This window comes from Pseudopodoces humilis, chromosome 3, assembly GCF_049639895.1.
Source record: "Pseudopodoces humilis isolate 2021_Gansu_Grassland_sample_001 chromosome 3, ASM4963989v1, whole genome shotgun sequence".
NCBI lineage: Eukaryota > Metazoa > Chordata > Aves > Passeriformes > Paridae > Pseudopodoces > Pseudopodoces humilis.
The window spans coordinates 14,808,737-14,825,521 of NC_142202.1; the positions used below are offsets into that span (position 1 = coordinate 14,808,737).

The 16,785-nt window shown below is 43.3% G+C and overlaps 1 protein-coding gene across 2 annotated transcripts in view; it reads right to left on the bottom strand.

Moving 5' to 3' along the window:
• ALK (ALK receptor tyrosine kinase) overlaps positions 1 to 16,785 on the bottom strand; it is a 306,168-nt gene that overhangs the window by 8,893 nt on the left and 280,490 nt on the right. For both annotated transcript variants that reach the window (XM_088052596.1, XM_088052597.1), the window contains 9 exons: positions 15,886 to 15,984; positions 15,039 to 15,191; positions 13,752 to 13,850; positions 11,855 to 12,041; positions 9,553 to 9,643; positions 8,574 to 8,638; positions 7,550 to 7,679; positions 1,807 to 1,904; positions 670 to 762 (listed from right to left, as the gene is read on the bottom strand). In XM_088052596.1, the coding sequence (XP_087908722.1) occupies positions 670 to 762; positions 1,807 to 1,904; positions 7,550 to 7,679; positions 8,574 to 8,638; positions 9,553 to 9,643; positions 11,855 to 12,041; positions 13,752 to 13,850; positions 15,039 to 15,191; positions 15,886 to 15,984 (1,015 nt within the window). The remainder of the gene's footprint in view (positions 1 to 669; positions 763 to 1,806; positions 1,905 to 7,549; positions 7,680 to 8,573; positions 8,639 to 9,552; positions 9,644 to 11,854; positions 12,042 to 13,751; positions 13,851 to 15,038; positions 15,192 to 15,885; positions 15,985 to 16,785) is intronic.

The window sequence follows — 16,785 nt, forward strand, 5'->3', positions numbered from 1 at the left end:
TGACTGAGCACAAGGCATTCCTTCTTCCAAATCAGGGCAAATCAATTCCTCAGCACAGCAGGGTATGGAGCTGCACTTCTAGAGGTGCTCTATGGAAGATGAGACATCAAACTGCAGCCCTGACTGCTTATGGTCATTAAAGATTTTTTGGCACTTCTTGCAAAGAGCAGAGGTATTTAACCCCATGTCCTGGCTGAATTCCAGTTTGGGTGATTACATTTTTCTGACTTTCTTCTGCACCTTCCTCCTTTAGCTGCAGTAAATTGAGGAGATTTACTGATGCCACCGAACCAAAGGTGCAGGGGTAGCGTCAAGGAGAGAGATTAAACTCAGAATGATTTGGGATCACAAAACAAAAGGGCACATCAATGCCATTCAGTGTGGAGAAGGTAAGGAATAGAAACTGAGGACAGGGTCTAAGAGGGAGGAAAAACACCTTCCATGACCATTAGACTGATGGCAGGAGAAAACTGTCAGGAGTGGGAAAAGTCTCCAGGACAGTTTAAGGTGAACACGAGGAAGGCATCAGCTGGGATTCACCAGGATGGGACCTCTCCACTCTCACCTCACCAAGGTTACACAGAGCAGCACAAGAGCCTGCACAAACACTGCTCCTCCCTCATTTCAGTGACCTCCCACTTGCAGGTACCCAGGACTTGGCTCTGCTACCTGTATATATCCCGGGCCATTCCAAAGTCTCCAATCTTAGCCACTCTCCCAGGCCCTCGACAGGTAAGGAGGCAGTTTCTGGCAGCAATATCCCTAAAAGGAAAGGGAAGAAAAGAAACAGAAAGAGAAGAACCACTTAATCATTTGACAGTTTTGCAAGTCAAGAAGAAAACAAAAAGTAGTACCTACTTTCCTGAGCTGCAGAGAACCTAGAACAGCCAGAAAAGTCAGTGTTTATGGATAATTGCAATGTCCCCAATTCCAATCTATCCCCACAGCAGGAACAGTTTTGTTGTTTAACATTTTCTCTTTAAACTTCACATAACATTTCTAGTTGAAAGAGTAGGCCTCCTGTAATCCTCCCTTCACTCCAGGAGCTATTTTTATGTCTCTAAGGAGTGCAAGAAGAGGAGCTGATTTCAGCTAGTCCCAACATCAAGGTGTCTAGGGAATGATCCACTGATCTGTTCCTACTGTGCTTGTTGTCAGAAGGCTGTTGTACTGCCAGAGACAGGTAGAACAACAACGTGCAGGTGTTGCTCTGAATACTCTGAAGCTGTGGGCTTGAATCTGTGTATGCAGGTAAAACTCCAAGCTCCACCTCTGCTGGGCTGGAGTAAACTTTGAGGTCTGAGTAACACAATGGCACAACTTGTGTGTGACTATTAGAACTGTGATCTGCTACCTCTCTACCCATCTCTACCCAGCAGGCAGATTTTAGATGCTTGCCAAACACCCTGTTTTGCAGGAGCAATGATCACCTGATGTTGCCCTTGTGGCTGGGCTTGTACAGATGTTCTTTGGGAGAAAGAAGAAAAAGCTTCCAAAATGAGCAGACAGGCACTAAATAAAATTCATTACAGGGAGAGCTTTAAAGACTTCTGTCACAAGATGTTGTCCATTTGCAGAGTAGCCAAATAGGCTACTGAGACAGGGCTCAGGATCTCTGGCAAAACTACAGAACTTTGTCAGCCTGATTTATAGCAGCTCTTCTATTGTTTCTATGACCCTGATTTTGTCTACCTTGTTGAAAGGTATCCAGCCACTAGAGTGCAGCAGGACATAAACATACAGCGCAGGGCATTACGAGCCCCTGCTGGTCTGTCTGCAAGCCCTGCCCAGGCTGTGCTCACCCACCTGTGGATGAAGTGGTTTTCCTCCAGGTACTGACACCCACAAGCAATGTCACGGGCCACGTGCAGCAAGTCCAGCATGGAAAGGGAGGAGGGCTGATTCTGCCAAAAGACAAGGGACACACATGGGTTAAAAGCAGAAACATGGTGCGAGACATTGCTGATACAGCGCTGGGAGCTCTCCAGCAAGTGATGTACCTCTGATGTTACCACACAAAGGGATTAGGGAAATGCACAAGAGAGAGTTCATTCCCATGAGCTGTGAAAGGATGTGCAGACACAACGTTATACAGATCCCAGAGACAGAATCAGAACAGACAGAATCAGCTGGATCTGACTTTCCAGCTCCATTGGGATGTCCCTGTAAGAATTTCCCCCAGTTCTCATGGCAGATTCTTCTGAATTTTCAGCATGATTTTTGAACTCTGTAGCCTGAACTGTTCTTCCCTGAGTTTCTTTGTATTATTGCCAGCTCCTCTCTAAAGTCACCTTGAACCACGGGAATGACATTTTGTATAATGGCATGAGTCACATTTGCTCTTTCCCTCCTCCACATCTGTGTAGGTTTTATCTTGCCCCTTAGAGCACTGGCACAGTTTTGTGTAGCCAATGGCTGTGGAAGACTAAGGCTGCCAACTCCTTGTTCCTGTCCCTCTGATGGAGTCCACAGCCCTTGCCAGGAGGAGCCAGATGCTTTAGTGGAAAGGACAGGATTTGCACTGGCACTTCTCAGCCCCTGAAGCCAAGCCATCAGCTGCTGCCCCAAGGTGTGAATCAGTGATGCCCGAGGTGTGAATCAGTGATTCCTGTGGTGAGATTCAGTGATCCCTGTGGCCAGTCCTATGGGAGAGCAGGAAAGTGCTGCTGCCAGTGGAGTGATGAGAAACAACTGGGCGGCAGTGACTGCTCATGCTGCGACAACCATTACATAGCTAAATGTTTATCAGCCTTAGTTACTGGATCACACAAGCTCATCACACTCCTTAGTGCTCTCTTCGGACACCAACCAATCAGCCAAAGTCCCCAAAGGGCACAGCTGCCCTTGGGGCTCTCACACTGGTGCACAAATCAGCATCGCTTCTCCAGTGACAGGGACTGCTGGCTCTCCAACCCATCTGTTGTAATGAAACGTGTCTCCAGATGGATGCAATGCTGTGCTGGCCATCTCTGATCTAAACCACTGCAAACTGGGACTGGAAACAAGTCCAGGCTATGCAGCAGCCAGTAGCTAAACAGTGGTCATAGGCTGATAAAACTAAAATACAATAAACTAACAAACAAACAAACAACAACAACAAAAACCTCCAAACCCAAACGTAAAAAAAACCCAATAAACAATTTAATGTCCTCTGAAGATATTAGGAAAAAAAAATCTGGCCTTAATAATTGACTGATGAAATAATTGAAAAATGGTGCATCTCTGTGTGAACAAAGCCTGTTTTGTTCAATGCAGGGCCATAAACCAAAATGTGATCTTGTTCCACCTGCCCATATTTTATTATTTACACAATATAGTTCATTGCATATATATACTTCACCGATTTTTTAAAACACTGGACTCCATCACCCCTTATATACTTTCCTCTTTACAGAATATCTATTTTCTGCAAACATAAAGCAGCTCTTTCCCTGCCATTTTGTGGGGAAGGGGGAATAATCTCTTTTACCTCTGTGAGTTAGTGACTCACCAGCTAAACAAGACGGCTACAGTAAGAAAGAATGCATGTCTTCTTTTTCCCTTGCAGGGCATAACCAAGGGGAAATTAATATCTCAATCTACCCATTCCCTGCTCTTTCAAGCCAGGGTCAGAAACCTGAAGTGAAAGAAAACTGAGTAAAAAGCCCAATTCTTTACTCTACAATCGATTTCAGACTCAAGCTATACTGCAAAACAGTCAGTAGGTTGAAGCCACAAGCTGATTTGAACTGTATAGCTTTTTTCTCTTTTGCCTTTTCTTTTTTTTTTTTTTTCTTTTCTTTCCTTTCCCTCCTTGGATGAATTCCTTCCACCTTTTATTTGGCTAAATACAATCCTAAAACAGATGTGACTGCCCAGCCAAGGACAATTTAGCCATGTAATTTGTTTGAAAAATGGAGGTTTGGGATTCATTTTGCAAGGGGGCAGCCTTGAGACACACCAAAGGATTCGCTTTACAGCTTTTGCTCCCCAGATGAATGGATGATGCCAGCTGCAATGCTCTGCTGCTCAGGGCAGTGGGCATGCTGGAAGCACTGGTGTGACACCTCCCAGGTGAGGCTGAATCTTGCTAGAGGTGAATGAAATTCTGTGTATTGTTCAGTGTAATCACTGCTCTGTGCAACAGGCTGCACAGCACAAAGGAGGGGAATCATTTATCCGTCTACGATTTCTCTCCCAGAGCTGGGCTTTGATTGCTGTGCTGTGTGTGAGAAAGATCAGCACTGAACCTCCCAAAATGGACAATTCTGCAATGTTCACACTGAGCTAAGGCTCTGATTTCAGGTGTCTCTGAATGTACCAGGTTGCCTCTCTGCAGATGAGGGGGAAGAGGTAATCCTGTAATAGATGTGAAACTCTATTAGAAATGGAACAGAGAAAGCCTTCAGGGCTGTCAGCCATGGACTCATGGGGAATTATGAGTCTGAACCTTATGGAGTCGACCTGGATGGTATAAATCGACATATTCCACTAGAATCACTGGTATTGTGTCAGTGATGTTGGATGGATATATGATCATTCTTGCTTAGAGTCCAGAAAAATCATTATGTGTTGGCTGAACTGAAACTTCATTTTTTACATGAAGAACATAGATAAACAACAGTGCTGACAGCATCTCCATCTCTCATTAAGGTGTATCCCGTGTTCTGATACCTCCTGCAGTTGCTTTAGCTTTCATTTCATGTCCCTTGCAATGCCTTAAGTCCCCCCTTCACCTTCTCCTTCACCATTCCCTCTGCTCCCTTTCCTGCTTTCCAATGTCCAAGTGCACAGCAGCATGCTGCATGTGTATTGTTCCAAGCCACACAGGTCACAGCTGGCCAGTGGCAACTGGTGATCTCTCCAGCATGGTGCTTTCTTTTTCCATAAGCCCTGGAATTAGTGCCAAGTTAATGCCTTTCACACCTCTGTTAAGTCTATCCAAACCTAGCAAATGAATTTGATGTTTGTTATGGGCAAGGCAGTGCAAAGAGCAACTGGGGCATGAAGGTAGAGACTGAATATGTAAATCTCTTTTTTGTGATTAGGCTGAAAGCAAAAGTAGGTGGGAAAGACAAGGTAGTAAAAGAAATTAGCTGGAAAGTACAAAAGTGTAAAGAAAATAAGGGGAAAGGCAGTAATTTATATGGTGCTTACTGCAGAGTGAGAAGTGCACCTCTGCCACCCAGTCAGTCAGATAGGGCTTGTGTGTTCAATTAATTCCTTTTGGAAGCAAAGCTCATCAAAGCCTCTTTACTCTGCACTGTCCCTTGTCTTTTCCTTCCTTTAACAGCCCTGAAAAGCTAGACATCCAGCCTGCTATGCCTACCTTCTGCCTGTCTTCCCTGAATGAGCAATAGGAGGAACAAAGCAGCTCAGGGTTCATTAGGAGCAGTGCAAAGACACATCCACTAGCACTGAGCCTTGTATGTACAGAGGCTCTGTCACATCTCAAGTGTATGCAGAGGTAAATCCACTTCCAGGGTGGGATCCCATACTTCACAGAGCACAGTGCCCTGCACACATCTCACTTCCCATCAGTCACAGTCTCCTTGCCTTGTAGTTTGTGAGCCAGCAGAGGCTGATTTCTCAGCACTCACAGGTGCCATTGGCCCCTCAGAAGCTGCCCCAGCAGCCAGATAATGAATTACCCTGTCATTCTTGCCAGGCAGACACCACATGGGATGGCTGCAGAAGCAGGGCAAGGCAAGGGGAAAGAAGGTATTAGAATGGAGCAAAATTGTGTGGATCTGTGTCTGCACAGAGTCAGGCTGTCCACGTTCACCCAGCTGGTAAAGAGGGAATGAAAACTGCTTTTCTGAATCAGTTCCAGCTTGCAGCTAGCCATCTGCATTTGAAGCTCTCAGCCTTCCCAAAGTGTGGAAGAAATGGGACAAAGCAGAAAACAGAGGCATCAATCTGAGGTCTGTTTCTTTCCTGGGAACAAGTTAAATGCAGAAACCAGGGAGAATATTCAAGCTGAAGGGAACAGGCCTTGTGCATGGCGATTGTTATGGTCAGTCTCAGGTAACCTCCAACAGTTCAGGAAAGACAAGAAAAGAAGAGGACTAGAAGGGGCAACTGTGAGGGCAGAAAGAGAAATACTAAGGAAGCAATGGAGTGAATCATCAGCCCCTTCTGACATGGGCTTTCACAGGGGTTGCACAGAGCTACTGCTGGCAGGAACAGAAGGCATGGTAAGGAAGAACTCATGACTGAGGTAGGGCCAAACAGATAAAAACTCCTCAGATCAGAAGGCTCCTATGACTTCATGCTGTCAAGATTAAGGGCTCTTTCTTCTACAAAAGCAGCTGGCTCATTTTACTGCAAGCAGGTAAAAAATTCCTGCTGTGCAGGACTAGTGTTCTTGGTAGTTCCTCACAAGATCTGTACCATCACTGAGCTGGCTTCTCTAATTTAAGCAGCCAAACCCCATAGTGCTTCACCTGCCCCTTCACACACCTTGCACAGCCTGGACTGGCAGTTTTGAACAAAGCACTTACCTGGCAGCAGATCTTGTCCGTGCCCTGGCTGAGACCACGCTGCAGAACATGAATTTCCTCATGCACCCACCATGCACCAAGTTCAGCCCATTTATAGGAGCATCTCTAGGTGCTTCAGAAAAACAACCTGTATTTATGAAGTCTGCTTGCTCAGATTTCAGACTTTCCTTTCTGGGTATTTAGCCTCCTTATCCAGGAAGGAGCCAGTTTATTGCAACCTATTCAAGACCGCAGTGCTTCTGAGTATCACAGACCATTTTATATGTCTGAAAAGCATACTGCATGGAAAAATAAAAAAGTTGATCTGTTTCCAGACCCCTCAAGGAATAATCCTACTGATATCTGTTAGAGCGAATTTGTGTCTTTCTTGTAGTGATGAAATGCAGCATTTTGTCCTCCGTCGAACTTAGAGACAAAGTATGAAACTGGATCCTGGTCTTAAACTTCAGCAATATCTCTGTGACTTTCTGACCCAGGGACTCAGAGAAAACTTTGTTCTTCCACAATACTGAATTCTCTCTAGAAATCATAATTTGCTTCTTCCACATTTCTAGCTGACTGTCTCTTTCTATTGATGATGATTTCAGTGGGGAAAATCTTTAAAACTCTGGACTAAAGATATTTTCTATTAAGCTGACAGCTCCAGGCCGGATTGTCTCCTTGCCTGTGCCAAATTTGAACTGACAGATATCCACAGAACTGCATCTGATCAGCAGTTTAAATAATGGATTTTTTTTTTAATATTCCTAGCTCAATGTTTTTCCCCAGCCTGCCCCCAGCTGGTGAGAGGAAGGTAAGAGTTGAGTTTAACATTTTATTAGACTTTGCTTTTGCTCTTTCTTTAGGTAGTATCTGCGATGTTATCTAGCAAAGTCCAGGGATACCCCAGCAGCATGTGTTTTCTATCCTCCTGGCTCCTGCCTCCACAGTCGTCTTACAGCAAGAGAAATTTTGTGAGAATCTAAAATACTGGGAAATAGAATCCACATAGATCAGCTCTTTTGTAGCTAAGTGTTTGCCTTGTGGCAGCAGCCCTCTAAATAAAATAGAATTTACTCTTTCCTTACTGGTCTAGGCCGTGTCTCCCTCAGGAAGGATTTCAGGTCTCCTCCAGCCATGAGCTCCAGCAGGATGAAGCGGGGCAGGGCCTGCAAGCTCACCCCGATACAGCGCACGATGTTCTGGTGGTTGAACTTGCTGTGGAGACAGGGACACCCAGTTGTGAAGTAACTTAACTTTGACCCAAAAAGCACAGTAGCAGAAAACATTCAAACCTTTTTGCTGCATGATATGTTGTTGTTGTTGTTTTTCCCTCCCCAGGAAATAACAAATCTCAAAGGTAAGACAACTGGATAAAACTAAAGCACCCTTGTACTCTGTGTCTGTCTGGATAGTGCAGAGACAGACAGAGGTGGGGAATCAGTGGCTTTTGGCTGCTTTTCCTCTCCCTGTTTTCTACATTCTTTTTGGGTTATGGCAAGACTTGTGGGGCAGAGGAAACAGAACATGATAACAGAGAAAAGTCTGTTCTTAATTTTCCCATCCAAGAGGCAGAAGATGGGCTAGGGCAATGTTGTTCTAAGTAACACACTGACATGGGGATCTGCTTGTGGGGGATGTTTCCTGGGGTTTAGTCTGTAATACTTCCTTATTTCCCTGCCTCTCAAATATGATGGGAAGGTAGTTCCATGGATTCTGGGATTCAGACACTGAAACATGACATGATAGCAGCAAAGTCAATGCCATCTGTTAGTTTTGACTAGTCAAATCCAAATTCCTAAGGTATGTTCTCCTCTCTAGGAGAAATAAAAAAAAAAAAGATCTTATTATCCATTCTAACATCTGGGCTTTAAGTTTCTCACTTTGGGTAACAAAAACCAATGTGGATCCTTTTGAAAAATTTAACCTTTACTCATTTGGTGCCTCTTCATTTGTAATTGGAACAGAAAAGGATGGTAATTCCTATTCTTTTTGTGCTAAAACTACTGTATTGATGTGCTGAGAGGACATCACCTATGAAGAGCCCTTTTTTCTTTATTTTGTTGGGCTTTTCAAGCCTACACAAGTGGTGATCATATGATTCATACACACCTAATAATGAGAGCTTCCATGAGGAAGTCAAGCTCATCTTGCTCTGAACACACTTCTGGTAATGTCTGGAAAAGAAAGAACAGGTTGACAAGGAGAACATACTTCAGTTCACAGATTAGAACACCTGGCACTAACAATGTCTGCAGCAATCCTTCTTTCTCAAAAGAAACCTCACTCTAAGACAGCCATTAGAGCATTGCTAAACTAGACTGTGAAGCCTGTGGAAAGGCAAATATCAGAACTCCTGGCCCACCAATGCCACTGTCATTCTCCTCCCAGCAAAGGAAATAGCCCAGAGTGCACAGAAAAGTGTTCAACATATGGGACTCTGCTGTACAGAGGATGAGGAATGAGATCCTCTTCCTAAGTTCTCCGCAGTTCAATGATCTTACTTTCCAGCAAGACTGGGATCTATAACCAGCAGCAGAACTGTGCTGCCATGTAATCTCTAACAGAAAGCAAGCCAGCTAGACTGCTGAAGGCCTGGAGAACTCTACCAGGGTCTCTTAGGATTTAGCTTCACACCCAATGCATATCCATCCGGTAAGGGAGTGGTGATATCCCTGGAAAACCAGCCATCTCCTACTTGCAGGGTCTTTGATATATGTGCCAGCAGCTTTTGGCCCTGTGAAGACTTTTGGCCTCTGACTCACAAGGCTTTGGACAGATTACCAGCCAGGTGGATGGAGAGGATGGACAGAGGATGGATTTAGCTCAGTCCTACGGTCTACTGTGGCTCTATGGGAAATCTTTGCCCGTTTACTATTCACAGCCCTCTTTTAGTAGTCTCACGTAGCCATATGCTACAAGCTGTACCATTGCTGTGATGGATTAAAGTGTTGCAACACAGCACCAACATTTCTAGCCATGTCCTTCAGGACTTATAGCAACGCTTCACTCGTCTTCATTGTTATAATGCATTGGGACTCTTGTGAAAGGTGCATGAAATCATCATGATAACTCATACACTGTCACTTACTTTCACAGCCACCTGCAAGGGAGTGGGGTCGCTGGGGATCCCTGTCACCTGACCTTCATATACCTCACCAAAGGCTCCGTGGCCCAAACCCCTGGACAGACCAGAGAAGACAAGAAGGTTTTACTACAGAGAACACACATTATAACACTGAGGACACAGCTCACAGAACGGGCTCACAATTTTCATGGCAGTGTAACAGAAAGAACTGGATATGGACAATATGCAGGGAACCAGACCTCGGCGAGGTCTTTCATGGACCTACATTTTATTTAATTGGAAGGGAAAGCAATCCATGGAAGTGAACATTCCCCAGTGAAATCGAGCTTCTGGCATTGCAGCACGTAACAGAGAGCACTCATCTATGGCTTTGGTATCAGTGCTCAGTGGGGGGTGCTCCAAAACAGACCAATAAAGAAAGGACTTTAGTCTTGGTGTTTACACACCCTAAACACATTAACAGTTCCCCTGATATTTCTGCATCACCATTAAACAAAACATTGAGAAAGAAACTAGGAGGCACAATGATTCTCAAAAGAACTGAATTCTACACCAAATAACTTTTCCTGATTTATTGTGTGATTCTGGGCAAGTACCTTAGCCAGTAAATGGTGATGACAGTGCTTTGTAAAGCACTCAGCTCTAGGAATTTGTGCTGAGAATTGTTTCTGGCAGTGATCATATTATGAAACTTACAGTTTTATTTTGAATAAGATTACAAGAAAAAGAAAGGAATAAGAGTAATCATACAATAGATCTTGTCCCATGTTTTTGTGATACAGATTTTACATACCTGTATATTAAGTCCTCACTCTCTTAATGTTAAGTCAGCTAGTACAACAATAGCTATTTCACATCAGTGGCCTGTCATAATCACATGGTGAAATGTAGCAGAGGATGAGGCTACACCCCAAGTCCTGAGTCCCTCTTAACCCTGCATGGGCTGCACATTGGGCAGTAGTATTTCCAGCCTCTAAGAGGCATTCCTGCATCTCAATCTGGAGAAAAGGCTCTCAATAAAGCTCTCTGCTACAGCATGCACTCTCCTGTTAGAGCCAGGTTTGGACTGAGAGCTGCATTGATTCTGTTCTCTGCTGCATCAGTGGACTGCTTTTGCATGGGCTGTTGTCCTCCCGTCCATATGAACAAGGAAGAACAATCTGCTCTGCTGTTCCATAAGTTCTGTCTGTAGTTTTGTCAGGATAGAACCAGTCTGGGCAGTGAAACCACACTGAGGACTCATGTTGCCTGTGACTCAACCACTTTGTGTAATAAGATTTTGTTAGGTGTTAGCCGGAGACACCATTCTTGGCTCTGCCTGACCAACCTATTACAAACTGAGGGGATAAACCAGATCTTTATAGCTCATAACTCACGGCCTTCCAAAAAGTCCACTTTCCCTCCCCTTGCCAATTCCCAGCTGTATCCTCTGCTATCTGCTTTCCACACTTCAAAAATCCTTTCAAAGTCCAAGTGACAAAGGAAGCAGCAGCACAGGGTACACTGGAAACCCCCAGGTGCAGTCCAGCAAGATGTGCAGGTGAGGGGGAACAAGATAAGAGACAGCAAAACATTGCAGACTGCTTAGACTGCTCTGAGCATAATTTTTTTTCAGCACCTTAAGCTTCCTGGTTTTCCAAGGACTCCTGCTTCCACTTTTTGTTTTTTTGTGTAACACTGCATGGTGCCAGGGTACTGTCACATTCACAAGTATCCTGCAGTAGAGCAAAGTGTGCAACAACTCTGAATTTTCAAGTTTTTCTTAGGAGACACTTTTAAGCTTTCCAGAAGTTCTCATGTAGAAGTGATTATCTTGCTGGCTTTTTATCCATGTCTTTTTACTACTGTCTGGCATTTTCAAATCCATTGCTTTCCTTGCTATTGCACTTAAGGATGTCATTGTCTTTACCAAAGATCCCATCAAAGATATAAAAGAGCCTCCTACAAGCTTCAGTCATCCCAGAATTTCATCAGCTCATGGCCATGGGCCATTCACTGCATAGCCTGTAAAAGATGTCACTGAATTACTGGTGATGGCTATTCAGTTCTCCTGACAATCCCAGGAGATGAACACGGCACCTCTAGAAGGTCAAGGTTGAAACTTGCCAAAAATGCCAAAATCTAGTCCCTGCCACACAAGCCTAATTACTGCAGCTTTACATTGTATGAAAAGGGGTATGAACCTCAAAGTACACAAGAATTTGCATGTGCCTGTACAAAGCTGTGTGTTCACACCTCTCTAGGAGAGCGAGGATATGTGGGTGTACAACGTGAACACTGATGGGGAAGGCAAAGATGAATTTACCGGATGAGGGAGATGTTTTTTCGAGGCACCTCTTTAAGGTCACTAATGGATGTGGTCTTTCCTGCAAAGCAGTAGTTGGGGTTGTAGTCTGTCATGATGGTGGAGGTACGCAGCTTGCTCAGTTTGTATTCTGGGCTCTGCAGCTCCATCTGCATGGCTTGCAGCTCCTGGTGCTTGCGGCGATACACTAAACACGGAGAACACAGTTAACTACGTACAGAGACTGGATTTGGGATTTTGGTGCTTCTCACTGGGGTTTGCCATGGTGTGGCCAGACTGCAGGGAATCAAACCAGCCAGTGACACTGGTATATTTCTGTATGTCAAAAAATTACAGATAGAAAATCGGATCTGAAGATACCGAGGAACCTTTGATTTACACATCTTATGAAGAAATAGACTTGCTCATGGACCGTCTGGAAAAAGTAAAATTAATTTCACCTGGAGATTTCAGAGTTCACAGTTCTGATTATTTTGTTTTGCTCTATTTAGTTTTACCAGACCTTCCAAATACAACTCCAGTTTGAGATTTGAGGAAGCTGGGTCATAACCAACTTTCTTCACACAGAAGAGACTAAGGTCTGAAATAAATTATTGCATCATATTGCTCAAAATGGATAGCCTACGCAGTTTCCTCAGAATAACACATTGTACATAAAAATTAGCTAATTTTCTAAAATTTCCTCTGTTTCTAAACTACAGAGTAGGACTACATTTGAAGTCAGTTTATGGTGTGCTATATTCCTTGCACTGCTTCACTGATATCTCTGCAACGCCATTAAAAACCACACCTTGAAAGAAGACATCCTGAGGATATTCCTTGAAATAGTAACTGACATTGCAGGATTTTTTCCAAAAGAAGATGACAATCATGAGCAGGTTAAATCACTATTGATTTCTGTGGGAGCTGGATTGAGCCCAAAGACTGTGACAGTAATAGTTATTGCATCTTCTCCAGCAGATGTTGCTCAGGGGAAAAATTTAAGGGGTAAACATGAACTTGCAAAGGCAGATGGATGTAATGACCTATCCACAAATCCTTTCTGTCCTCCATTTTCCTCCTCATTGCCTTTGCTTTGATTTTTTAAATCGTTGCCCTTTCCTGAGATGGAAATGATAGGCTTGTTGGATGGAAAGAGGATTACTCTTCCACTCCTGAGAAGTATTTAGTCATTGTAAAAAGGCACTGTCAGGACAGACATCATAGATGTAGGACCATGTGTGTGCAACTGATAACTCCTGAAATTCTTAAAACTGAAACAGCTGGGCAAATCTAATTTCCTGCTCTAGGTTCATCCCTCTCCTCCCCCAGACCATAAACAGTGTGGACAAAGAAAGGTGGCAAAATCATAGTTTGAATCCCTGAGTGCTCTTCATTGATTCAAATGTATTCTGCTTGCACCAAAAGCAGCCAAGTGATTGTTTAAAATAAGAACATGAAAAGATGAAAAATACCTTTCAGAATTTCAAATAAAAATGCCAAGAATACCCACATCCTACTAAGTGGGCAGTTTGTGAAAGGGGAACCTACGTGACAGTTTAAGCTTAAATGTCATATATTAAGAGGTGAAATCTGTACATGGGCACACAAATAAAGAAGCTTTTAGGCATTAAACAGCACCAGATCTCACAAAACCAGAAGCAGCTGTATTCTGGCAGCTCCACAGTAGAATACAAACAATGTCTCTTTTGAGATGCAGTCAGCAACTGAAGCCTCCTCGAATTGGTCATCGTGGTTAGAAACAACTACAGAAATCTGAAGTTAAGATGTGTGTGGGAAGGTGTCATTAAATACAGCAGTAGCTGAAAACCTGAATCCTTTTGCCTCTCAGGGCCCAATTATCCCTGGCTCAGATCCAGCCCTCATATGAAAATATCTTTTGCAGAGAAAAACTCACCTATCATGATTCCTGAAAAAGCCAAAATTAAAGCAGCCACCAACGCTGAAGTCACTACAGACAAGACCAAGGAGAAAGGGAGACGAACCACTGGCTCAGCTGCAACAAAAAGGAGAAGGAATTACATGTTTGAAATTATCTTCCAGGAGCCATTTTTTGCAATCAAATTTTTTTCTGCTCTTCTTTCCAGTTACTAATCTGCTGCTCCTGTAGTGTAGGAGCAACCTCTGGCACAACCAGTTCTCAGGATCTGTGACTTCTCATACCTCATTGTTTCACTTTCCTCAATTAATATAGAGCCACTAAAACAGATTATTTGTTATCAATGAATTAACATGTGAATTCCCTGGGTGTGAAAACAAGACAATAAAAAAGAGGGGCAGGAAGTTGGGGGGGTGGAAAGAACATTACATTGTCAGGGTTAAAGTGCTGCTATCAATGCCAAATCACACCAAAAGCAGGAGGAGGACTGCAATATATCATCTCCTAAATGCATGTAATTCAGGCAGAAAAGCCTGATAACAGTGTAGTGAAGCTGCATCCTCATGTGGGATCATGCTATTAAGGTTTACTTCACCTTGACAAAATAACCATACTTTTTACCCATCTTACAGGCAGGAATGGTAGAAACACAACAATTTTCCCATGCCAGTGACAAAGCTGAAAGCAGGATCCCAAACCCCTGGGGTGACCTGCCCTCACTGCTGCATGAAAGTATGAAGCAAACCTAGTAATGGAGCTCTGTGCACCTGGTTTTGAAAGAAAGGCAAGTACAGGCACTGTATTTGGTCTTTCTCAGAGAAATTTTGCACAGAATTTGTCATGGTTTCTGAAGTTTTAGCTTAAATGTCCAAATCCACAAGAATCATATTTTTCTTCACCTTGCACTTTTTTCTTTTTTTTTCTTTAGAGTACTGGGCTGGAATTTAAGTTCAGCTGAGAAAATCCTTTCAGCAAGCAAACTTTCAGGATTTCAGAGCGGACTTTGAACACCAGCACAAGTAGGTACAAACTCTGACTCTGCTCAGACTTGCCCAGTATGCCAAACACATACTGTAGAGCAAAGCAGCACTGCTGCTCAGTGCCCCAGTTCTCAGGGCTGATGAGGCTATATCCTGGCAAAATGGCTCTGCAGCACACACCAGCAGGAAAGAAGGCAACATTCAACTGCAGCCAGGTTTAAGAAAGATTAGGGTACACTTTCAGGACATCTTACAGTCCAAACTACAGCTTTTGGCCATGCATTTTCTGTTCCACATGTTAGCAGTACCCCACACACCTACTTACCTGTGCAAGAGACACCATCCTCTGCCAACTCTGTGCCTGGCTCACAAAAGCAAATGACTTTTTGAGTCTCAAGATCAACATGGCACTCGTCCATCTCACAGTGACTGCAGTTAAGGTGCAGCCTAATTTCCACCTCTCCATGCCCCTCTGTCACTAGGGAGTGGATGAAGAAGCTGAGTTAATCGCTGTAAAGACCATTATTAAAATTTCCTTGGGCTCACCCTTTTCTTTCCCAGCCTTTATGCCCTCCAAGATCAATCACTGCAATATCTTCAAAACTTTCTGGCTGAATCTACCAGGCTAGAGCGCATCTGTATTTGAAAATAATTCTGGCTGTTCTAAAGCAAACATTTTTTTTTTTAACAAGTCGATTTTTTGTGGTTTTCTGAACACATTGCAAACATATTAAAGACACTGACTTCTGGGAAAACACAGGTTGGAGTGGCAGTATTTATCACTCCCACGCACTGCTGGGCAGCACCTGGATATTTTACCAAGGGATGCTCTAAGGAACTTGCTTGTTAGTGAATAGTCAGGTGTTTTGTCTGTTTCTTTCCTAAAGTATCTGAGCTGTGAGATTCTGTTATCACTTTCCTTGTCCAAAATGATTCTGTAGGCTGGTAGACTGTACTGCTGGGAGTGTTTCCTAATAGGCCTGATGCTTCCTCTCCCTGTTTTTTTGCTGCTACTTCTGTCTATCCTCTGCTATACTTTATATACTGTACTTTCTATACTTTCTGCCTCCTCATGTTCATGACACTGAGCTGTACTCCAACAGGTTGTAAGGGGTCCTACTCTTTTTAAAATTAAATAAGCCCATGAGAAGACTTCTGACCAATATGAATACCTTTAAGTGCTGGAGTGTATAAAGTACCAATTGGATTAATAAAGGACACACCATCCTCCCCATCCATCTCTGGGTCATTGTCCACTGCAGCATTGCCACCTATGTCAAACCAGAAGTTACCTTAACAGACTGAGGCTCATAAAACAATAAAACACAGATAAATATGGCAACATGCATGAATTCAGCACATTTAGGGAGGCATCCGAATGAAAAAAGAGAAAAATCAAAGCATTGAATATATAGGGAATATTTAGCAAGTTGTGGCATGAACTACTGGACTTTAGTACATCAATTTAATAATAGAAGCTTGTGACAATAAATTAATTAGCTCTGTTTAGGTAGACTGTTGCAAACTAAGGTACGAACTTCATCTTTAACCATTTGGATGCTGTGAAACATACTAGCCCTTCTTAAAATTTATGTAGCCAAGGGACTGGAAAGGGCCAGTACTCCAGGGCTAAGTTAGTACCCTTGCTGATCAAGGTATGTACTGTATCAGCAGGGGGAATGAATAATCTGATATCCTTCCTCTCCTTTGCACCCTTGAAGCAGGGTGGTCCACCAGAAGTGGGAATTGAAGGAATTTATTAATTGCTCTTTTGCATCTGAGCATATAGAACATACCAGAAGCAAAGTATGAGCAATACGTAAGAAATATTAGAAACACAGTATAGGCCATATATTTTGTACTTCAAGCATGCAATGATTCCCTCACCCCACCCAAAAATAGCTTTTTCCCTTTAATTGTCTTCAGTGAAATAAAAAAATGTCATGTGAGTCATTCTGTTGGAAAAAGAAGCATTACACAGGAACATTGGTACAAAACATGCACTTAATCATTTAAACTCATTACTTCCTCTCAAGATTTCTAGTCTACTATTTACTTAATTTAAGCTGTGG